General features: G+C 39.3%; 1 protein-coding gene across 2 annotated transcripts; it reads right to left on the bottom strand.

Moving 5' to 3' along the window:
* Positions 1-165: 165 nt before the first annotated feature.
* OGFRL1 (opioid growth factor receptor like 1) lies at positions 166-14,213 on the bottom strand. Of its 2 annotated transcripts, none has more exons than XM_002817054.5 (7): positions 13,915-14,213; positions 9,696-9,782; positions 9,464-9,545; positions 6,682-6,760; positions 6,517-6,583; positions 6,261-6,406; positions 166-1,050 (listed from the first exon to the last, which is right to left on the bottom strand). In XM_002817054.5, exons 1-7 carry the CDS (start codon positions 14,146-14,148, stop codon positions 387-389), a joined length of 1,359 nt encoding a protein of 452 aa, XP_002817100.4. In that variant the 5' UTR covers positions 14,149-14,213; the 3' UTR covers positions 166-386. The 2 variants fall into 2 exon arrangements, with proteins under 2 accessions (XP_002817100.4, XP_009240276.3); XM_009242001.3 differs by having other exon boundaries at positions 9,464-9,542.
* Between the last annotated feature and the right edge of the window lie 6,078 nt (positions 14,214-20,291).

Genomic DNA, 20,291 nt, shown 5'->3' with positions numbered 1-20,291 from the left:
AGCAATCCAATGAAATTATCCTCTTGATTTCCTTCATGTAGACTATAATGTCTCAAAAGAATGTATTTTGTATACCAAATACTACATGGTAATTTCTAGATACTCTGAAAATATTCTCAAAGTAATTATTATACACAAAATTTGAAAATTCACATCCTAAAAGCATTACAGAATACATTCATTTATTGGGTCTCATCTTAAATCTCCTTATTAGATATTCAATTCATTGTCATCCAAAATAAAAAAACAAACAACAGAATGCTCATGACAGAAATCACAAACAGATGGCTAAAATTTGAAATTGACCTCGTCTCTGTTCTTTAGGATAAATGATACAGTAGTTTTTTCCTCTCTAACCTAAACTGGCTTATGAGTTTTCTGATAATTCACTGTACTAGTACAACATCATGGCAATTTGTATTTCCAGGATTTTCACTGTCTTGATTATGATTTCCACCTTCTTCATTATTCTCAGGAGATACACTCTCCTTTTTTTCTGTGGGAGTAGTAACTGTTTTCTCAGGTTGAGAATTCACGTTCTCAGCATTACTGTCCTTCTCTGTATTTCTTGGCTTGGCAGCTTCATTGCTGGGCTCTGGGCTGGGCCTGTCTGTCTCTTCCACAGGCTCTTTTGGTGCCACTTTTTTTTCTTCAGCTGTTTTGCTATTTAAATGAACAGCTGAGGAGGAATTTTTGGAGTCCTTGGCTTTTTTGTGCATAGAAGTTTGACTGTTATGACTGGAGGCGAGAGGGGAAGACATTTTCTGGGCTTTGCTTCCCTCCGACTGTTCTTTTAGAGGCGGTCCCCAGATAAAGTTCTCTGAAGGCGTGTAGTGTTTCTGGGCGAACCGCAGGAGCTTTCTCCTTTCTCTTCTGTCTCTAATTGTATAAACAAAATACTCTAGAGCACTCTGCTTAATATTGGGAATAGTATTCTCCACAAGAGCTTCATGAAGAATAAATTTTACAAGAGGAGATTTAAAACTTTCATATCCAAGCTCACCAAGGCTTTTAAGAATACGAGTGATTCTTAAATAGTTGTGCTGGGACCTGGAAGAGAGGATTGAATAAAATGAGTGGGGGAAATCAGGTGTAGGAAGGCAGGAGAATGAAAACTATTGGGAAAATATTTTTTATGGAAATGTAAGCCATGGAAATATGTCGTGTGATGACTTTTTAATGCCATATTTGATACCATTAAGAATAAACCAGAGGGTATTAAATCCTTAGGCCACAATGTAATGTCAATCTATGTGAAAGTCAAATGTATAAAATAAACTTCCCTTGTCTGTTGAGTTCTTCATATTAGAAAAATATTTAGGTTTAAATTTATTACCACTGTTAAATTGTTGTTTATTACTGAAAATACACTGAAGATGAATGATCTAACAGAGCATTTATTTGCACCAACATCAATGTACTGTACTCATCACAGGTAACCATTGCTAAACATAAACACATTAGCTAACAGCTGACTGCAATTTATAGTGCCAGCTGATCAGCAAAATCCACCACGTAAGCCAACTCATAAGGATGGCGGCAAAAACTACTCTACTTTGCTAAAACAGTTCTGACAAAGGATACAAAACTGACTTCTTTAGCAGAGCATAGTTTAACAGTTAATAGCATGGGCTTTGGAGTCAGACCTGAGTTCACACCCTGGCTCTGTAACTTAGCAGCTAAGTGAAACTATGTTTCTCTGTGTCTCAATATCCTCATCTGTAAAATGGGGAAAAGTGCCCACAACTTACTGGACTGTTGTAAGAATCAAATGAGATGATACACATGCTGGGTATATAGAACTCAATAAGTACTAGATACTGTTTAAAACTATTAGTATTATCATTTAAAGATATGAGATTAGGGACCACCATATTTGTACCTAACCCAACTTAACCTAATTTTCTTCAATCTCTGGTCATTCTCTCCTCCTCTTTCCCTATCTGATAATTTTAAATCTTATTTCTAATGGCCTTGATTCCAAGGGTACATTTTCCCCCAGATTAAATGAACATCTTTCCTCTCTATCACAAAACTGATGCCATTACTGGATGAATGTTTTCCAAATCTATTTTGTCACAATTCATAATGTGACTCCCCAAACTCACTCAGCTCAATCTTTGCTTTATTACACATGCCTGGTCAAATTCTAAAAGAATCATCAGCCACATGTATTAATCATAGGTGTTGTCGACAGCCCAGGTACTTATTTACCCAATATTGCCACATAACCATAACCATCACTTATTTCTAACTTCCTAAAGCCTGTTTTATATCTCAGACACGGAACTTTCTGCAAACATTATATATATATACCTGTCCTAGCTTCCAAAAATGCTTAAAGATTTTACTTTGAAATAATTAGCAAATTACTTGGGAAGCAGGGAGAAAGATGTTGATGAATTAAGGGATGGCAGGGTATGGTTCCATGGTCTTATGTTTCAATGAGAAAGTTTCTTTGGACAAAACAAAAACCTTAATGATTCAGACTAACCAAACACTGGAAAAGCTAAGCCCAACAGTTCATCATCTTCATCTTTCTGGATGTTTACTAAAAAATTATTGTCTTAACATTCAACTCTGAAGCCCAGAGGGTAAAATGCAGCACAGGTGTCTCAGTTTTATACATCTGTATTTTTAAATAGGAAGTAACACTCTTTTTTTTTTTAATTATACTTTAAGTTTTAGGGTACATGTGCACAATGTGCAGGTTAGTTACATATGTATACATGTGCCATGCTGGTGTGCTGCACCCATTAACTCGCCATTTAGCATTAGGTATATCTCCTAATGCTATCCCTCCCCCCTCCCCCAACCCCACAACAGTCCCCAGAGTGTGATGTTCCCCTTCCTGTGTCCATGTGTTCTCATTGTTCAATTCCCACCTATGAGTGAGAACATGCGGTGTTTGGTTTTTCTTCCTTGCGATAGTTTACTGCGAATGATGATTTCCAATTTCATCCATGTCCCTACAAAGGACATGAACTCATCATTTCTTATGGCTGCATAGTATTCCGTGGTGTATATGTGCCACATTTTCTTAATCCAGTCTATCATTGTTGGACATTTGGGTTGGTTCCAAGTCTTTGCTATTGTGAATAGTGCCTCAATAAACATATGTGTGCATGTGTCTTTATAGCAGCATGATTTATAGTCCTTTGGGTATATACCCAGTAATGGGATGGCTGGGTCAAATGGTATTTCTAGTTCTAGATCCCTGAGGAATCGCCACACTGACTTCCACAGTGGTTGAACTAGTTTACAGTCCCACCAACAGTGTAAAAGTGTTCAATAGGAAGTAACACTCTTGAGACAATACAAATTTGGGTACAGTTAAGACAATGTGTCACTAACAGCAGGAGCAACTTAGTTGTTACATTCCTATGGAGTTTGCATACTCTAAATACTTAGTGACAAAACCCTTGGGCAATTCTGCTCCATATGTCTATGAGAAAAAGATGTATAAAAAGGTGGAAGAATTCTTTTTTAAAAAAAGAGGAGCTCTATGACTAAACAAAATTTACTATATTTGCAACCAGCTCAATTTTATATAGCCAATCTTAGATGAATGCTGAAGTTAAAATTTCTGTACACATTTACTATATCTATATATTCTCCAATTAAAAATACTTACACAACAGTATAAAAGGAAAAAAACTTGGGTTAAAAAATGATGATGAGGATCCTAGAACAAAACCACAAAATAAAGCAATTGGGTGTTTCAGTATGATTTGTAATAAATGTCATAGTGAAAGACTAAATGGTATAGAATAGAGTGGCTAAAATCCTTATAGTGTATAAACCATCTTAGGGTTACACCATAGGCAAAAGAAAGAAGCTGAGGTTCCAGACAGAGGTTAAGGGTAGCAAATAGTGTTGAAATTGCAGGAAGTCTAGGTAGGTAAAGAGAGAAGACATACAAGGTGAGAACCAGGAAACAAAAAATAAAAGTTAAAAGGCACCCCAGAGTCTAAATATGGCTCAGTAATCCAAGTTGATTAAAAACAAAATTGAAAACACCTCTTAGTGGTTGGTCCATATATTTGTACTCTCATGTCTGAAAATATTTTGCCTCTTTTAGTCAAGGTCACTTGTTCACTCAATGTTATTTTATTTTACTTTGATTCAATATTTTTCCTCTGCTTAGCTACTATAAATACATTGAGTTCCCTGCCTACTCTAAACTACTCAAGATGCTATATATATTAAAATACAAATAAGTTATGACATTTAAGAATAAGTCAGAAAAGGACCCAATTGAAGAAGAAAATAGAATAGACGTTTTCATAGAATCCTCTATCATTTGTTCAAATCTAGTCAGTAAAGATTTTTTGCAACTAAACTAGAGAAGAAACAGCATGTTTTCTGGCAGATTCTAAGGCAGTTAATTCACAGCTGGAAAAGCTCTATGCTGACAATAGGTGGCAGAAAGGAAGGATGGGGCAGAGGAGTGAGAAGTGACTTAGTTCAGGCTCCCTTCCCCTGCCTCAACCCTGGAAATCGTTTAATTAAAGCCTTAAAAAGAGACTCTGTTTCCACCTATAAATCAGAGGATATGATAACAAAACTCCAAGGAGGATTTAAGCTGAAGACCATATTTTGTTCATCATTTATTCATTCAATAAAAATTTACTAAGCAAGATTGCTATTCCAACCAAAAATAACAAGTTTGAGGTATCTAAAATGATAGTCGTTAAGTACATGAAAGATGAGGTACTATCAAATCCTTTCAAAAGATTTACTGTTACTTTTGCTGTCTTTCCTGTCAATAGGCTGCTTGCATGTAGCTCTTTCACAGTGTAATATAAGTGTTTAGAAACTCTGTCCAGAGCTAGCTACCTGTATTGCTTAGGTAGAGGTATATATACCTATGCTTTAAGTGCCCTATATAAGTCAAATTTAACTTGAGTTATGAGTTAATGGGTCTTCTAGTCAGGAATATAAAGCTTTATGCCCATATCTTTAGTGTTTTAGTACAAACTACCATTTTAATATCATTGATTATAAGTAATAAAGTAAAAAGAAGGCTTAACATTAATATTTATACCCATCTGAATTGAACAATGAGAACACATGGACACAGGAAGGGGAACATCACACACCGGGGCCTGTTGTGGGGTGGGGGGAGGGGGGAGGGATAGCATTAGGGGATATACCTAATGCTAAATGACGAGTTAATGGGTGCAGCACACCAACATGGCACATGTATACATATGTAACAAACCTGCACGTTGTGCACATGTACCCTAAAACTTAAAGTATAATAATAATAAAATTTTAAAAATATATTTATACCCATCTTACCAAAGCAAGGTGAAAGTTCTATAAAAACACACAAAAAAATAGTTAACTGATGCACAAAATGTAGACTGCTGTGGCCAAAGGAAAATTGCTTAGGTTAGTTTTAATTTTTTTGCTCTTAGTACTTGCTCAATTTAGCTAATTATAATATGCTTAAAAGTACTTTAAAGCTGGTGGCTGTATAGGCCAGCATTCATAAATAATTCAACTATGATTAGTTTAAATGTAACTATAATTAGTTAAAATTTAACTATAATTTAAAAGAAAATAGACAGTGAATACGAAGAAAATATCAAGAAAAATAAACTTTGGTTATGAGTATTACAAAAGTTATACACATCCAACCAAATGAATACAGCAAAACAATTCCAAATAAACTATGTTAAAATGTTCTTCATAAGTTTTGGGACTTATTACCCAAAAATGAGTTTTTGTTTTTTACCTTAATAGTGGAGACAAGTGTAATTTTCTCTCTCTTTTAGTAAAAAGTATGGGCCCATCTCATTCTTATAAAATGATTTTTATACATCATAGGCTTAATTCATGAATTTAATCTTAAGAAGGCATCATGCTTAGAAACAGATTGTGCCCCAAGAAGCTTACAGCCTACAAGAAGGAATACACAGAATTGTACACAAGCAATAACAATAAACTCAAAGAAATGTGGCATAAGGAAGAGGGAGAGAGGCAACATTTGGCTGTGGGCAATAGGAAGGTTTCAGGGAGAAACAGGTCTGAAGCTGAATAGCTGTGTTTCTACCTAGAATTTTGTTCCTTTTTGTTGTTGTTTTGCTTTGTTTTAGAATGTGGTACAGGAATGTAATGCATTTCAGACTAGCTTTTTAATCCAAATTCCTGGGCCCATCTCATCTGCTAGTTGTTCCTGCGTTTCACAGAGAACTCTGACCAAGGGAAAATAACTGTGCTGGCCCCTGATTTATCACAGGGGCTTTACTTACTCATTCAGGTGCTGAAATCTTTCCTGCCAGTTAACAGCCCGAGCAACATTTCCAGTTTTATCAGTCAGTTTTATTCCAAAAAATTCTAGCATCATTTTATAAGCCAGGAGGAATCTTCTAATTGCTTCTTTTGTTTTTTTGAATTCCTAATATAAAAAATGAAAAAAGTCAGCTGAAATGATTCAGTAGCTACAAGGACAGTGAAATAGCAATATTATTTGGCCACCCTGTATAAAATGAAATGAGCTTGCATTACCTCAATTTCATATGTAGTTAGTTCTTTAGCATAGAAGTTCAAGCCTTGTTCTCTCAGGGGGAAAAGCCTATTTATTTAAAAAAATAAAATTTTTCTATTAACGTTGTCTGGAAAACATACATGATTAAATAGGACATGGTTCAAGATAGATAATATGTAACTGACCATTGAATGTAAGTGTGGTTGTGCTCCAGTTTTTCATAATCTCCTTTCCATTTACTTAGAACTTCTTCAATGTAAACACCTAAATAGTAAATATTTAAAAATGAACCAGACATTTCAAACATTGTGAAGGCATTTTAAGATTCTAATCACTTGAGTTTTATACGAAAACTCGTTTAAATTTAATAATAGCACACAAGAATAATGCTTTTAAAAAGATGAATACCCTATGCCCATATATTCGGTTATGTGATAAATCTAATTAAAAAAAATTAATAGCACCTCAAATTGCAGAAGGCTTTGTTGGGCAATGTACTCTAAAGCAGAGCTTGGCAAACTGTGGCCTGCCAGCTGTTTTTTAAATAAAGTTTTATTGGAATATAGCCATGCACATTCATTTATGTACTGTCTATGGCAGTTTTTGTACTACAGTAGCAGAGCTGTGTAGTTGCAATACAGACCCACTGTCCCCCAAAGCCTAAAATATTTACTATTTGCCCCTGTACAGAAAAAGTTTGCCAATCCCACTCCTAGGAGTTATATAGTTCTTTAAATGCTAGATTGGATCAAAATAAAATGCATCCTAGGGAAAAAGAAAGAAAGGGGAGTAGAAATAGAAGAAAAGAAATGAGAAGGAGAAAACAAAGGAGCAGGAAAATGAGAAAAGAAAAATGTAGGAAAAAGTTGTAAGTGCTTACCACATGCTGTGCCCATATTACACAGAGTGCACATTATCCAGCTTAGTCGCCACAGAATGCTCCCAGTGTTATGATCCTCATTTTATCAATGAAGAGACTGGGAGATTTGTTCAAAGTTACACACTAGTAAAAAAGTAAATCTTGGAGTGCAACATAGGTCTTTCTAGTTCCAAGAAGTAAGCCCTTTTCACCCCCTCCACTTTTCCCCTACAAGAACTTACAAAAACAAAATCCTCCTGTTTCTAACTCTGTCAAGGTCCTTACAATTAACTAGTCATTTAGTCAATCTTGTAGAAAAAAAACATAGCAATATAACATTTCTCCGAACATAACTCATCTCATTCTTGTTTCCTCCAGAGATCACCAGTTTGTAGTAGAGGCCCACTCTAGGAAGGTTTGGTAAAAAGCTGTTTTGAATCATAATGTTGGCTTTATTGGCATGTTGAAACCATTTACCTCTGTAATTTTCCATTTGTTTTCCTTTCCAACTACCACTCCTCCTGCCTGATAAATAAATACCATTGCAAGATTATGCTTACTGGCAAGTAGTGTGTGTGTGCATGTGTGCGTGTGTGTGTATAATAGGGAGGAAAGTGAGTTGATATAATTTATATAATAAACTAGGATAAACATTTTATCTGACCTTAGCTAAAACTTCTGACCCCCACCAATAATATTTCAAAATAAACTTTGTAATAAAGATTACCAAAAATTCAATATATTGCTTGAAATTACTTTTTAAATTAATATTTACAAAATAAATTCCCTAGTAGAAAAAAGAGTTAAATACTATCATAGCTTTATGTTCAATATTTTTAATATGTGAAGGCATTCCTTTAGGAAAATTGTATGAAATTCAAATCAGACTCAAATTAACAATCTATCATTGCATTTCTTCAAAATATTTTTCTACCCCAAATCCTAACAAAATGAATAATTTAGCCAATATTTTTCCATTAGTAAATAAAGCAGCACATTTCTATCATTAGTAAATATAACTGTGCAATTTTATCCAAAGGTTTCACTCCACATCACAGCAGACTTTCGGGACACCAGAAAGTTAAAGACAAGTAGATCCGGCCATGTCAACAATGTTCTCAAATATTAACTCCCAACTGGTAGGTCTGTTGGTACACAGTACTGGGACTCCCTCCTCCCAAACTCCATCCAGGCTTTAGACCTCTTGCCTCGAGTTAGTTCACCAAAGAATGCAAGGTCCTGCCACTTGAAAGCCTTGCAGTCTATCTCCTTCATTCCGTGACTCACACTGCTGTGGAACTGGCTCAGTTTCCACTGAGAGCAAACAGCAGAAGCCAGGGCAGTCTGACCACCTCACACAGAAAAGGGATCTTGGGAGAGAAGCCAGCTTTGCTAGGGTGACCTGGATAAAATTAGGATGACCACCATGAACCACAGCATGATGCCTCAGTGAAATATGCAATGTTGTGGTCATATTACCATAGCAGCTGCATCTTCTCACTATGGGTTTGGAAATTATCCTAGGAGGGCAATTGCAGAGTTGGGAAGGAGACAAGTGTATTTGGCAGAGCTGGATGGAGATCTACTGTATCTGCAGTTCCCTTCCCAGAATATTGGAACTCCAAACAGGGATTGCTGTAGATTCGTGATACTGAATCTCAAAACTGACAGGAAAGATAATTCTAAATACAAACAGCACTTTTCAATTACATGCTAAATAGTTTTCAGCTATGGTACAATGGAAAGAACAGTGGACTCTAGAACCTGCAATCGAGTGACCTAAGCTTTAAGTCCTAGTGACCTAATCTTTGAGATGAGAAAGCTGAATTTGATCTTCTCTACTGTTCCTTAATAACCTAAAATTCTATGGTTCTATACATCTCCTCTCTCTTCCTGTCACAAAAATTGTCCCTACTATCTTTCAGATAATAACAATGTAAATAAGGAAGATACCATTAATCCATAGCTCTTCCTCCAGAATTTACCAAGGGGACACATTAGACTGCATAGTAAAGTAAATCCAATCAATGAAACAAACCACAAAATAAATAATAACCAAGTGTATGTGATTATTTAAAGTACAATTTATCAAGTAGTACATTACTCACCATCTGGCTTGAATGGAATTTTATTCTTATAAAAACGAAGATTGCTCAAGTCATTTTGATATCGGATATCTTTGAAGTTCTGCTAAAGGAAAAAATAAATCAATCTCAAGCACATAGAAATACAGTAAAGGTACAAGGACCCTTAATGCATGTTTTCTCAGTGGCACCATAAAAATTTAAAAACAGAAGGAAAATAGTTTACATTTTAAAACATAGCATTCTATACTCTTACTGGGTACTGGTGTCGGTACTTGTACAAATCCCTCGCAGCATAAAAACTTCTCTTTGGTTTGGCAGTTGCTTCAGTGGAATCACCACCCTGAAATAAAAGGTGAAACTCCGTTTACATGTTGATGCAAGATAATTTCACAAAGAAATTTTCAGAACAAACTTAAAATAAGGAAGATCCATAAAGAAAGCCTGAAAAATGTCAATCTGTCCAGATTAATGAAAATATTACAAATGTTCTTTTAATAACGCTTACTAGCAATATTTCTTAGCATCCTATTTTTCTTATTTGAACCAATAACATTTGTCCTAAGATATATTACTGAATAAAACACTTTATTATTAACCAAAAACCTAAGAGGCCAATATTATGGATCAATATCCATCAAAAATAGAACTCAAAAAGGAATTCAAGACATTTATTTACCAGACGATTATGCAAGTGATTCTATGATAAAACTTATTTTAGAATGTTTTACATAATACTAAGAATGTGTTAAGATACTAAATCAATTCTACAAAGAAAACTGTCATTAAATTTGCAACATTTAGTTGTACTTGGAAGTCAAGTAATATTTATGAAAAGAAAGGATTTTAAAACAAACTAGCTTTCTAAACTCCATCCTTTATAACACCATGACAAGTACACAAAGGTATGAATAATCATCTGTTCACTGAATGATAATACAATGTGATATAAACATTTAAAATATATACACACAAAGCAATAAAATGCTCTTAAATGGAATGATGTCCGATTGAAACAACTTATATGTGGTAGTTTACTCATACTATTCAAACTCTTAAGGAAAATTCCTATCACCATGAACTGATTTTTAAAGTATAAGATGTGGGTTAAAATAATTGATTTGCATTCCCTATATGTACTATTATAATGTATGAGAAAGTGCTGATGACAATCATGACAAAGAAGAACTTTAGACCTTTAAGAGTCATTAAAAGCTTTGCCCCAAATTCTTTTCTCCTCAACCCCTGTCCTCCATCTGTGTTGACAGATTGGCATCCTCTAAGTAATTTTCACACATTTTTGAAGTGGTGTGATTCTCACTATTACTACAAGTACCGAGTTACTTCAACATCAAATCTTCTGATGCTTAACATTAGTTACGCTGTCATGTTACATAAGCAAGGAAAAGCTTGAATTCTGGTCCTTGCCACACGTTTCAAAATAGCTCTGCCTAGCAAGTTTCTGAATCTATTTAGCCTGAGATACAACCATATGAATCATCATCCTACATTTGTATAGAAGGCACTCTCCATTTACAAAGCACTTACATATATAGTGAATAGACAACAAACAGGGTTGACAGTCAAAAGGCATTATTTCATTTGATTCTTAAAACACACCTGACTGACAGTTAATTAGTGTTTCCATCTTAGAAACAAGATATCAGGGGCTTAGAGAAGTTGCGCACCACCCAGAGTCCAGTTACTAACGTGCGAGAACAAGAATCCCAGGCTCTGGGTTCCAAGTCCAGGTCTGAATCAATCTCAGTCACACTAAAAAATGAAGGATATATGGAAACCTTGGTGTAGTATCAGTAGTCCAAGACTTGGAGTCAGAAGACTAGGAATCTTAACACTGCTTACTTGGTATTTGTGAGGCCTTAAGCAAATCATTTAGCTGAATCTCAGTTTTATCATCTCTGAAATAAAGATAATGACTCAAGCCCTACCTATTTCTCAGGATTATCATAAGAATGTCTGTGTCCTGCCAGCATCTGCTCCTGCTCTTCCAACCCCTATTCCCTTTGGACTCTCTACCCAGACCCCTTTCACCTGCTCAGACAAGCATTCTGTTGTTCAATATTGTTCCTCTTTCCTGGATCATCAAAATTTCCCTCTCTTCTGGATCTCAAACAAACATGCTGTTGTATATTTAATCTTAAAATAAACATACAAAACATTCCTTGACCCAAGCCTATCATCAATTACAGATCCATATATCTACTCCTTTTTTATAGCAGATCACCACCAAAGAATTGCCCATACTTTGTCTCCTTCTCTTCTTTCCCCATTTTCCCCTGACCCACCTCAATCAGGCTTTTGTCCTCAGCACTCCAACAAAATAATTCTTGTGAACTTCACCAATAAATCTCCATCTTGCCAAACCATTTCTTAATGTTCACCTCAGATGACTTCCCAACAGAACTGGGCCAATTAAAGCATCCCTCCTTCCTGAAACACTGTCAGTATTTGGCTTACAGGATACTATAATTTTCTTAGTTTACTTTCTGTCTCATTGGGCCTCCCTTGTCAGCCTCCTTTTTTGGCTCCTCCTTCTCTTCACACCCTCTAAATGGAGGAGTGCCTAAGGTCCTCATTTGTCATCACTCCTTGATAACCCCTTATCTTCCCATGCCTTTAAATACTACTGATCTCAGATACTGAGGACTCTAGTCCTGGACTGTCTCCATTCATAGATGTAATTTAACTACCCAACAAATGATTAACTACCCAACAACTCTACTTGGATGTGTAACAGGATATCAAACTCAAGAGAATCTTTGATTTAACCTCCATAGCTGCATTCTCCCTAGACTTCCCTGTCTTGGTTAATGTCACCATCATTTGTTCAATATTCAGAGGGACTAGGATGATGCAATGGAAGTGGTGTGAAGGAGTCAGTCTGGGATACACTTTAAAAGTAGCTCCAGTATTACGTGCAAGTGGATTGACTCTGAGGAATAGACAACAAACAGGGTTGACAGTCAAAAGGCAAAATTGAAAAGCAGATTTTTTGGGGAAGTCAGATGGTGATACTAACAAGAAAAATTAATCATTAAAAGGGAATAGGGAGGGCTGGTGTAGTCTACTAGTTACTGGGGTTGCAATTAACTGACTGAACATTATTAAAATGTTTTATATAGATGGACCTGGTTAGTTGGATTGAATCTTAGCTGGTGTTTTTTGATATTCCAAATTTCTGTAGGAGATTACTTAATTGGGAGACAAACGGAAGGGAAAAACATGAGAATGCAGCATCTAATAATTTAATAAGATTGAATTAGCAATGCAAAACAACAGCGGCAAACCAGACACAGGGGCAGATGGAAATTCAGAATTCCACAGGTCCAAGGCGCTGATATCAGTGATAGACAGACTTGGGTTTGCATCATCCTCTCCCTCAATGATCTTGGGCAAGTTTTCCTTTCTCTCCAAGCCTCAGTTTTCTCTAAAATGGAGACCACACAGCAAACACCCACCCCAAAATTGTAGTTCATTTAAATAACACGTTTAGCACAGAGCCTGCACTAAGACTTTATGATTTCCTCCTTACCTAAATAGAACTGATCATCAAGATGGCTGAGGCAGCGTTAGCTGTAATATTTAGGTTATGATTCCCCCAAAACCCTGTGGTCACATTGGACTTTGGGCTCCATTTTTCCAATCTCCATTGCCCCTAGCTCATAAAGAGAAGGGCCTAATGCGGAGCGGCTAACCTGAACCACCTCCAGGATGCACACTTCTTCAGGGGGTCGGCTACATATTTCCTCCTTTTTAAAGTTCCTGATTATTTTCAGTCCATCAGAGGTTAAGGGGCTTACTCATCTCTTGACTAACCTCTCCTCCAAGCTGTATTAGTCAAACGGTTCAAACACAGTTGGATCAACAAGTCTTCTGGTGAAATAAGATTCGTGAAGAATGCTCTGAATCCTAGGTTGAAAGGCCTGAGTTGGGCAGAACAGTGACGTATGAACTTCAGATGGGGGCCTACACTTCTGACGGCTTAGACCCCACTGTAGGGGAGAGCGCTGGCTGCCTGCACTTGTAGCCCCACCTTATTCTGAGTAATTTTTTTTTTTTTTTTTTTTTTTTTTTTTACCAATAACACACACTAGAGGGGTTGTCACAATCCTCTATTTTTAGACAGGTTCCTCCCACCACACCTTCGCAAAATCCAGCTGCGCTGCAGAGGCAAAGAAAACACCCATTCAAGTTAGGTTCTGCCTTGAGGGACTTCGCCGCCGTGCCCTCGGCCAGGCCCCAGGCCGGCAGTGGGAGGGTCCGGCGCTTTGGGCTCCTGCAGGCCCCCGGGCTCCACCGGGAGACAGGTCAGCCGCGGCGCGGAGGGGTCGGGTCGCAGTGGCGAGCAGCCACCTGGCGCCCCTGCCCTCCGAGCGCGAGGGCGGCTTGGCACTTGCCCCTCTGGGGTGCCGGGGCGCCCCAGCCCGACCCGAGGCCACCGCTGGGCCGCGTACCTGCTCGGCGCCCGCCGCCTCGGCGTCCTCGTCCGGCGCGGGGCTGGCGCCGGGCCGCCCGCCGGCTTGCTCCGGGGGCTGCGCGGGCTGCTCAGGCTCCTGCCCCGGGCCCTCGCTGCCGCCGCCCGGCCCTGGTTCTTCGGGCTCGGGCTCCGAGTCGGTCTGCCAGGTGGAGTCGCAGTCTTCCACGGTGGTGGGCTCGCGGAAGCTGACCCCGCCGAGCAGGTTGCCCATTGAAGAGGCGGCGGCGGGCGCGGGGCTGCGGGGCTGCGGGACGCGGGCTGCGGCAGGCGCTCTAGGGCCCGGGCATGGCCGCGGTGAGGGCGCTGGGCGGCAGCCTAGGCGCGCCCGCCCCGCACTGCCTCAGCGCGGCGAGCGGCGGACAGGCACCCTCGCGGGGAGGAGCCGGCGGCCCCGGGACCGCCGCCGCGCGCGCCTGAACCCGCCCATCCGGCTCCTTCTCCTCCCCACAGGCGGGAGCTGCCGTCGCCCAGAGTCCCCAGGGGAGCCAACTGCGGCCCCCAGCCGAGCGCTGCCGGGCCCAGGCCGCGCCTCCCTTCCACGTTTCTTCCCGGAACACCTGCCTTCACGGGGCCCCCGGCAGCCCCCGGAGTGGATCGGGGTCGGCTGCTACCCTTGCCGCCCGGAGCCGGGGGACGCCCTCCCAGGGCATCTCCCAGCTGAGCGGGATGAGGGATCCCGCCTAGCTCTGGGGGTTGAGGACTGGCGTGGACGTGGTATGGAAGAGGTGTCACCGTCAGCAGGCAGGTCCTGTCCGCACCCCCTCCCCCTCTCCCTGGTCCAGGAGGAAGACACTTAAGCTGCAGCAGAGGACAAAAGCTGATGGTGCCGGGCACCATATAAACAGGAAATCCCAGCTGCCACAACTGTACTTAGGGCAGCCACCTAGAGTCCTTGTGGTCTAGAAAAAGAGCTATCAGTCACCTCATCTAATGAGCAATCGTCTCGTGAAACAAAAGGAACAGTAACAACTGGACCATCACATTGATTTGTAGGTAACCTTACACCCACTCCAAACTGGTGCTCTGGGTAGGCAAAAATCTCAGAATCAGTAGAACAGATGGGCTGTTTCTAAGGGAAGAAGTCTTGGCCCTGTGGTCTGTTCTGTAAATGAAAGGAGGAGGGAGAACTGTGTTAGGGAAGTTCTTTCTTTTTTCTTTTCTGTTCTTTTTTTTCTTTCTTTTTGAGACGGAGTCTCGCTCTGTTGCCCAGGCTGCAGTGCAGAGGCGCGATCTCGGCTCACTGCAACCTCCGCCTCCTGGTTTCAAGCGATTCTCCTGCCTCAGCCTCCCGAGTAGCTGGGATTACAGGCATAAGCCTATAGAAGTACTTAAAGATAAGGTACCATTTATCAAATATGTGACCCAGAGAAAAGTGACTGTTGTAAAATGTGTCTTCTGACTTTCTAACTAGAAGGGAAGCCTCTTTGCAGGCAGCCCCCGTCTGAAAGTGTGTATTTACAGTGCTGTCAACTTGGTGGGTGCTCAGTAAACATTTGTTAAATATGGACTGAGAAAGATGAGCTAGATATTTGAAGACTAAACTGTTGAACTTGGAATGAATAGTTTCTTTTTAAATGTTTCATGATGAAGTAGGAAGCCAAATCATGTTAGATGGACTGTTTCTAAGGGAAGAATCAGGTAAACCGGCTGCCTATCCCATGGATAAATCAGGATTACCTAAGCTCTTCGTGCACTGCAACAAGACATCTACGCTGTGGCTTTGTCACTAATCAGTTTCTGACTTTAAGTAGGTCACATGAACCTAAACTTCTTCATCTGTAAATTGAGACCAGATCTCTGGGATCCCTTCCAGCTCTGACCTTCTGTGATTCTATGACTGGGAAAAGCTCTGAAACTAATAAGAAATAGACACGGGATGCACAAAAAGACTTTTGAGGCCGGGTGCGGTGGCTCATGCCTGTAATCCCAGCACTTTGGGAGGCCGAGGCGGGCAGATCACCTGAGGTCAGATGTTCAAGACCAGCCTGGTCAACATGACGAAACCTCATCACCACAAAAAAAAATATAAAAATTAGCCTGGCTTGGTGGTGGGCGCCTGTAATCCCAGCTACTTGGGAGGCTGAGGCACGAGAATCGCTTGAACGCGGGAGGTGGAGGTTGCAGTGAGCTGAGATCAGGCCACTGCACTCCAGCCTGGGCGATAGATTGAGACTCCATCCCCCCCCACCCCCCGCCAAAAAAATACTTTTTGATTATAATGGCTTAGCAAAAGAAGATGTGGGGCAGACACATACCACAGGAATCCAACTGCTTAAAGCTGGGAATTCGATTTTCCATTGGTAGAAGACCAGAACACATTGCAGAAGTAGATATTGTCCATCCAGCCTTAAGTGTGCCAAGATTGTTGATGTGGAAAGTCTAAGGATAGTTGTTGTGTCCCAGGTGCTCCATCAGTTGGTCTAGGTGTATGTAGATTAAAGTTGGTCACATGTTCTTTGCTCTCTTCCCATTGAGAAGTAGTCTTATTCCTTACTCTTGAAGGAGCTGGCCTCAGTGACTTGCTTAACTATAGAATATGGAAGAAGTGATAGTCTAGGATTTTCTAAGTTAAGCCATAAGGAACCTTGCATTTTCCACTGGGGTCTCTTGGAATATTCTCTCTGTTAGCCCCATGCTGCGATGTAAAAAGTTCAGCTAGCTTGAGACTGCCATACTCCTAGAAAGGCCACTTGTGTGTGGCCTCTGGTCATCCTCTGGTCATGGTAACAGCTGAGGCCTACCTTCCAGTATCCCCTGCTGGATTCCACTGTTTTGTTTTTATTGACTCCTCCAGACCAACCCATCCACCATCTGAATACCTTTCAGTGACCTCCATCAACCCTACTTGGAATAAAGGGACTACCCAGCAAAGCCCTGCTCAGATTTCTGACCCACAGAAGAGTGAAATGCAATAAAATGGCTGTTGCTTTAGGTCACTAAATTTTGTAGTAGTTTGTTATACATCAGTAGTTGATGGAATGGTGAGAAGTATCTGTGTTTGTGCATATAAACATTTAAGTAACTACTGCAATTAAATGCTTCCCTTTTACACCACCTTTTGAAAAATGTGTCAATTTTTATAGGACCGTAGATGATATGCCAGATTGTGCAATATATTTTCTAAAGAACATAATTTTACATGAAGCGTAACACCAACCTTATATAATATTTAATCAATTTTAAGTTTAGAGCTATAAGCACGACCACATTGTGCCCAATCTATGTATTATTTTAAAAAGTTAATGCTGAAGGTCTGTCATCCCAAGCTTCTGTACACAGGAATTATCCTTCTCAAATACCTAAACTTTTTTTTATTATCCCTGCCTTTCAGAGTATTTACCTTCCTGCATCAACAGTAAAGAAGGGTACCTTTGCTTCATATAAAAATCATCACTTAGCTCAGTGCCAGGCATCTATTAATTTATCAATATATGTTAGCTGTAATGATGATTCATCCAATATGTCTTTAAAGAACATATAATTCAACAGTAATATACGCATGCATGGAACAAGGAGAAACTATTATCACAATGGACTATAATATAGTTTCTGACTCCCTGTAAATAGAATCTGCTCTAAATTAAGCAGATACTATAGCCATGCTTCAGTATAACTCTGTTTTCAACTTTGTTATGAAATCCTTTAAGGGTGAGGCCATTTTACAAAGGACAAACTGGTGCTTCAGGAACTAAACTTTTTTGGATGAAACCCAAATGTATCTGGCATATCTTGAATTGTCTTTTATAGTCAATCCTGTTTTAGGGACATTAACAAAGGTTTATTATTACATAATTTGAGAGTCTTTCAAATAAAAGGAAAGGGCAGATCAAGGGCCATTTTCTCCAACCTCAGGAGTTAACTCCTCAGTACCTCATAGGAACCTGAAATCTTTGGAGGAAAAAAAAATAGTATTATTTTAAAAATTAAAAATAATAAAGATGGCTCTATAAAGAAACATCTGAAATTAGTAATAACATGCTGTAATATTATTTTCCATTGACAGTAGCCAAGGGCCTTTGCTAGCACCCATGGGTGTTCTTGAGAATAAGACACCCTTCCTCCAGGGCTTAGTGAGCAGGGCCTGAACTGGAGTTCCCTCCCACCACCTTAACTGAACATCTTCATGCAGGACACAGCATGTACAACCTCACATAGAGTTCCTGACCAGACAAGACTTGCTGGAAATTTCCCAGGATCTTCCTTCCTTAAGGTAGGAGTTTATAATAGGTTATAATTTACGAAAACAAAATATTTTTTCCTCCTTCCTCCCTGCAAATGTTCTATGCATTTTGTATGATTCTGGGATATCTTCTCCTGTATCCTTGCCAACCACTAACATCGCCATAGCCCCTCTTACAAAAATCTTTCTTTCTTTTTGGACAATGCAATTGTGCAATTCCATGTTTTTCTGCATGTTCCTTTATCTTTATAAGGCTTGTTGCAAAAATATTTCTGCTGTCCATTACCTCTTCCTTAAAATTCTTTCTTCTTATTCTTCTCAAAGAAATGACCAGCAATTAAAGCAATTCCTGTATACCAAAACCAAAGCTTTCAAGGTTGTTTTAAATGGGATACAGAAATAAACACACATACGTCTAATTTCAACTAAACTGAACTTATAGTAGCAAAGAGACATTTTTTTTTCTTTTGAGACAGAGTCTCGCTCTGTCACCCAGGCTGGAGTGCAATGGCTCAATCTCAGCTCACTGCAACCTCCGCCTCCTGGGTTCAAGTGATTCTCCTGCCTCAGCCTCCCAGGTATTTGAGACTACAGGCATGCACCACCATGCCTGGCTAATTTTTGTATTTTTAGCAGAGACGGGGTTTCGCCATGTTGGCCAGGCTGGTCTTGAAACCCTGACCTCAAGTGATCCACACAGTTCGGCCTCCCAAAGTCCTGGGATTACAGGTGTGAGCCGCCGCGCCCAGCCTGCATTTTTTATTATGGATATAAAGGGTCAAATATTTTACTATCAAGTATTGGTAACAAATGAATTGAATTCCCTCACTGTCACCTAAACTGCTGCCAAGACTCTTCTGAACCCGTGTGGCCTTCCAAATCTTATAGATCGAATGTATCAAAAAGTAGCAGGATATGTTGTGTGTGTACTGCTGGGGTTGTTTATTTGTTTGTTCATTCATTCATTTTTGTTATTCTCACTTAATTTCTTTCATCAGCATCCATCATGGGAAGCCACCTTGCCCTAGGGAGAGCTCCTGACCTAGGGTGGTTAGAAAATATTAAGGAAGACAGCAATTAATAAATTCAAAAATAATAATAATTACAAATTGTAAGTACAATGCAGGCAAAGTGAGATCATGGGGTTTTGGCTTTACTCTGGGAGTCAGAGAATTTCTCTGGGAAGGTGACATATAAGGGAAGAAATGAAGGACAGGAGAGAAATTAGCCTGACAAAGAGCAGAGAGAAGAGCATTCCTGGCAAAGATATTGGCATAGACAAAGGCCCCAGGCAACAAAAAGATTAGCCCCTACGACCAGAGTGGCCAGAGAACAGGTGTGCAAGGTGTGTAAGGGACAAAGCAGGCCAGGGCGTTTGATTTAAGGTTTTTGGATATTGGTTCATTTTTCAAAAACCAATCTTTAGCCTCTTTCATCAAAAGCAACCCTGTTTCCATTTTTTCTGGTAGTTCTTTTTGTTGGTTTGATTATTTCTTGGTAAAGTAACAGATAGGAAGTAGATGACTGACCTGGCTGCATATGTCAGGTGCCTTCGCAGCCTTTTCCAGGCCTCTGGAACATTGGCTAATACACCAAAGCAATAACGTACTGCATTTCATGGAACCTAAGAATCATTTATTCTCAGATGCATCTTATTTCAGAGATATTTAAATGTAAAAAATTGTACATTCTAGAATTCATGCATTATGGTTTGCTAAAAGAGAATGTTTAACATTTTTACAGAACTAATTTATTCCTAAGAAATAGTTTACAATTCAAAGGCCAACTCGAAACTCATAAATGAGTATTTTCACGGCTTAAAGACTTTTTTTTACCAATCGCACTAAAGTTGTTAATAAAGCAAAGGTAAGAGGTCCATAGAATGTATGAGTGTTGAATTAGTGCATAATATCATATCAGTGGAGCTAAGTTGAAATTAATATAAGAATTCAGTAAATCATCATTTGCATAAATTCAGCCTGTAGACTAAAAATAGGGCCATTTTTAAATTTTAAAAATAATGACACGTTCAAATATAATGTTTAGAGTTCTTATTTGGATAATTCAGCAGCATTTAGACCATATTTTGATTTAAAAATAGTATAAATACTATGAGATATAGACACAATTGACTTCAAAAAAGAAAAGAAAGAAGAAATTTTGCCCCTACCCTC

Source organism: Pongo abelii, chromosome 5, assembly GCF_028885655.2.
Source record: "Pongo abelii isolate AG06213 chromosome 5, NHGRI_mPonAbe1-v2.0_pri, whole genome shotgun sequence".
NCBI classification, from domain to species: Eukaryota; Metazoa; Chordata; class Mammalia; order Primates; family Hominidae; genus Pongo; species Pongo abelii.
This window is presented reverse-complemented; position numbering and strand designations above follow the sequence as displayed.

Coding starts and splice junctions, on each gene's coding strand:
- OGFRL1 (XM_002817054.5), bottom strand. CDS start 14,148: ATGGGCAACCTGCTCGGCGGGGTCAGCTTCCGCGAGCCCACCACCGTG. Junction 6,584..6,681: donor AACCACACTTACATTCAATG/GTCAGTTACATA, acceptor TTAAATAAATAG/GCTTTTCCCCCTGAGAGAAC. Junction 1,051..6,260: donor AGATTTCAGCACCTGAATGA/GTAAGTAAAGCC, acceptor CCTCTCTTCCAG/GTCCCAGCACAACTATTTAA.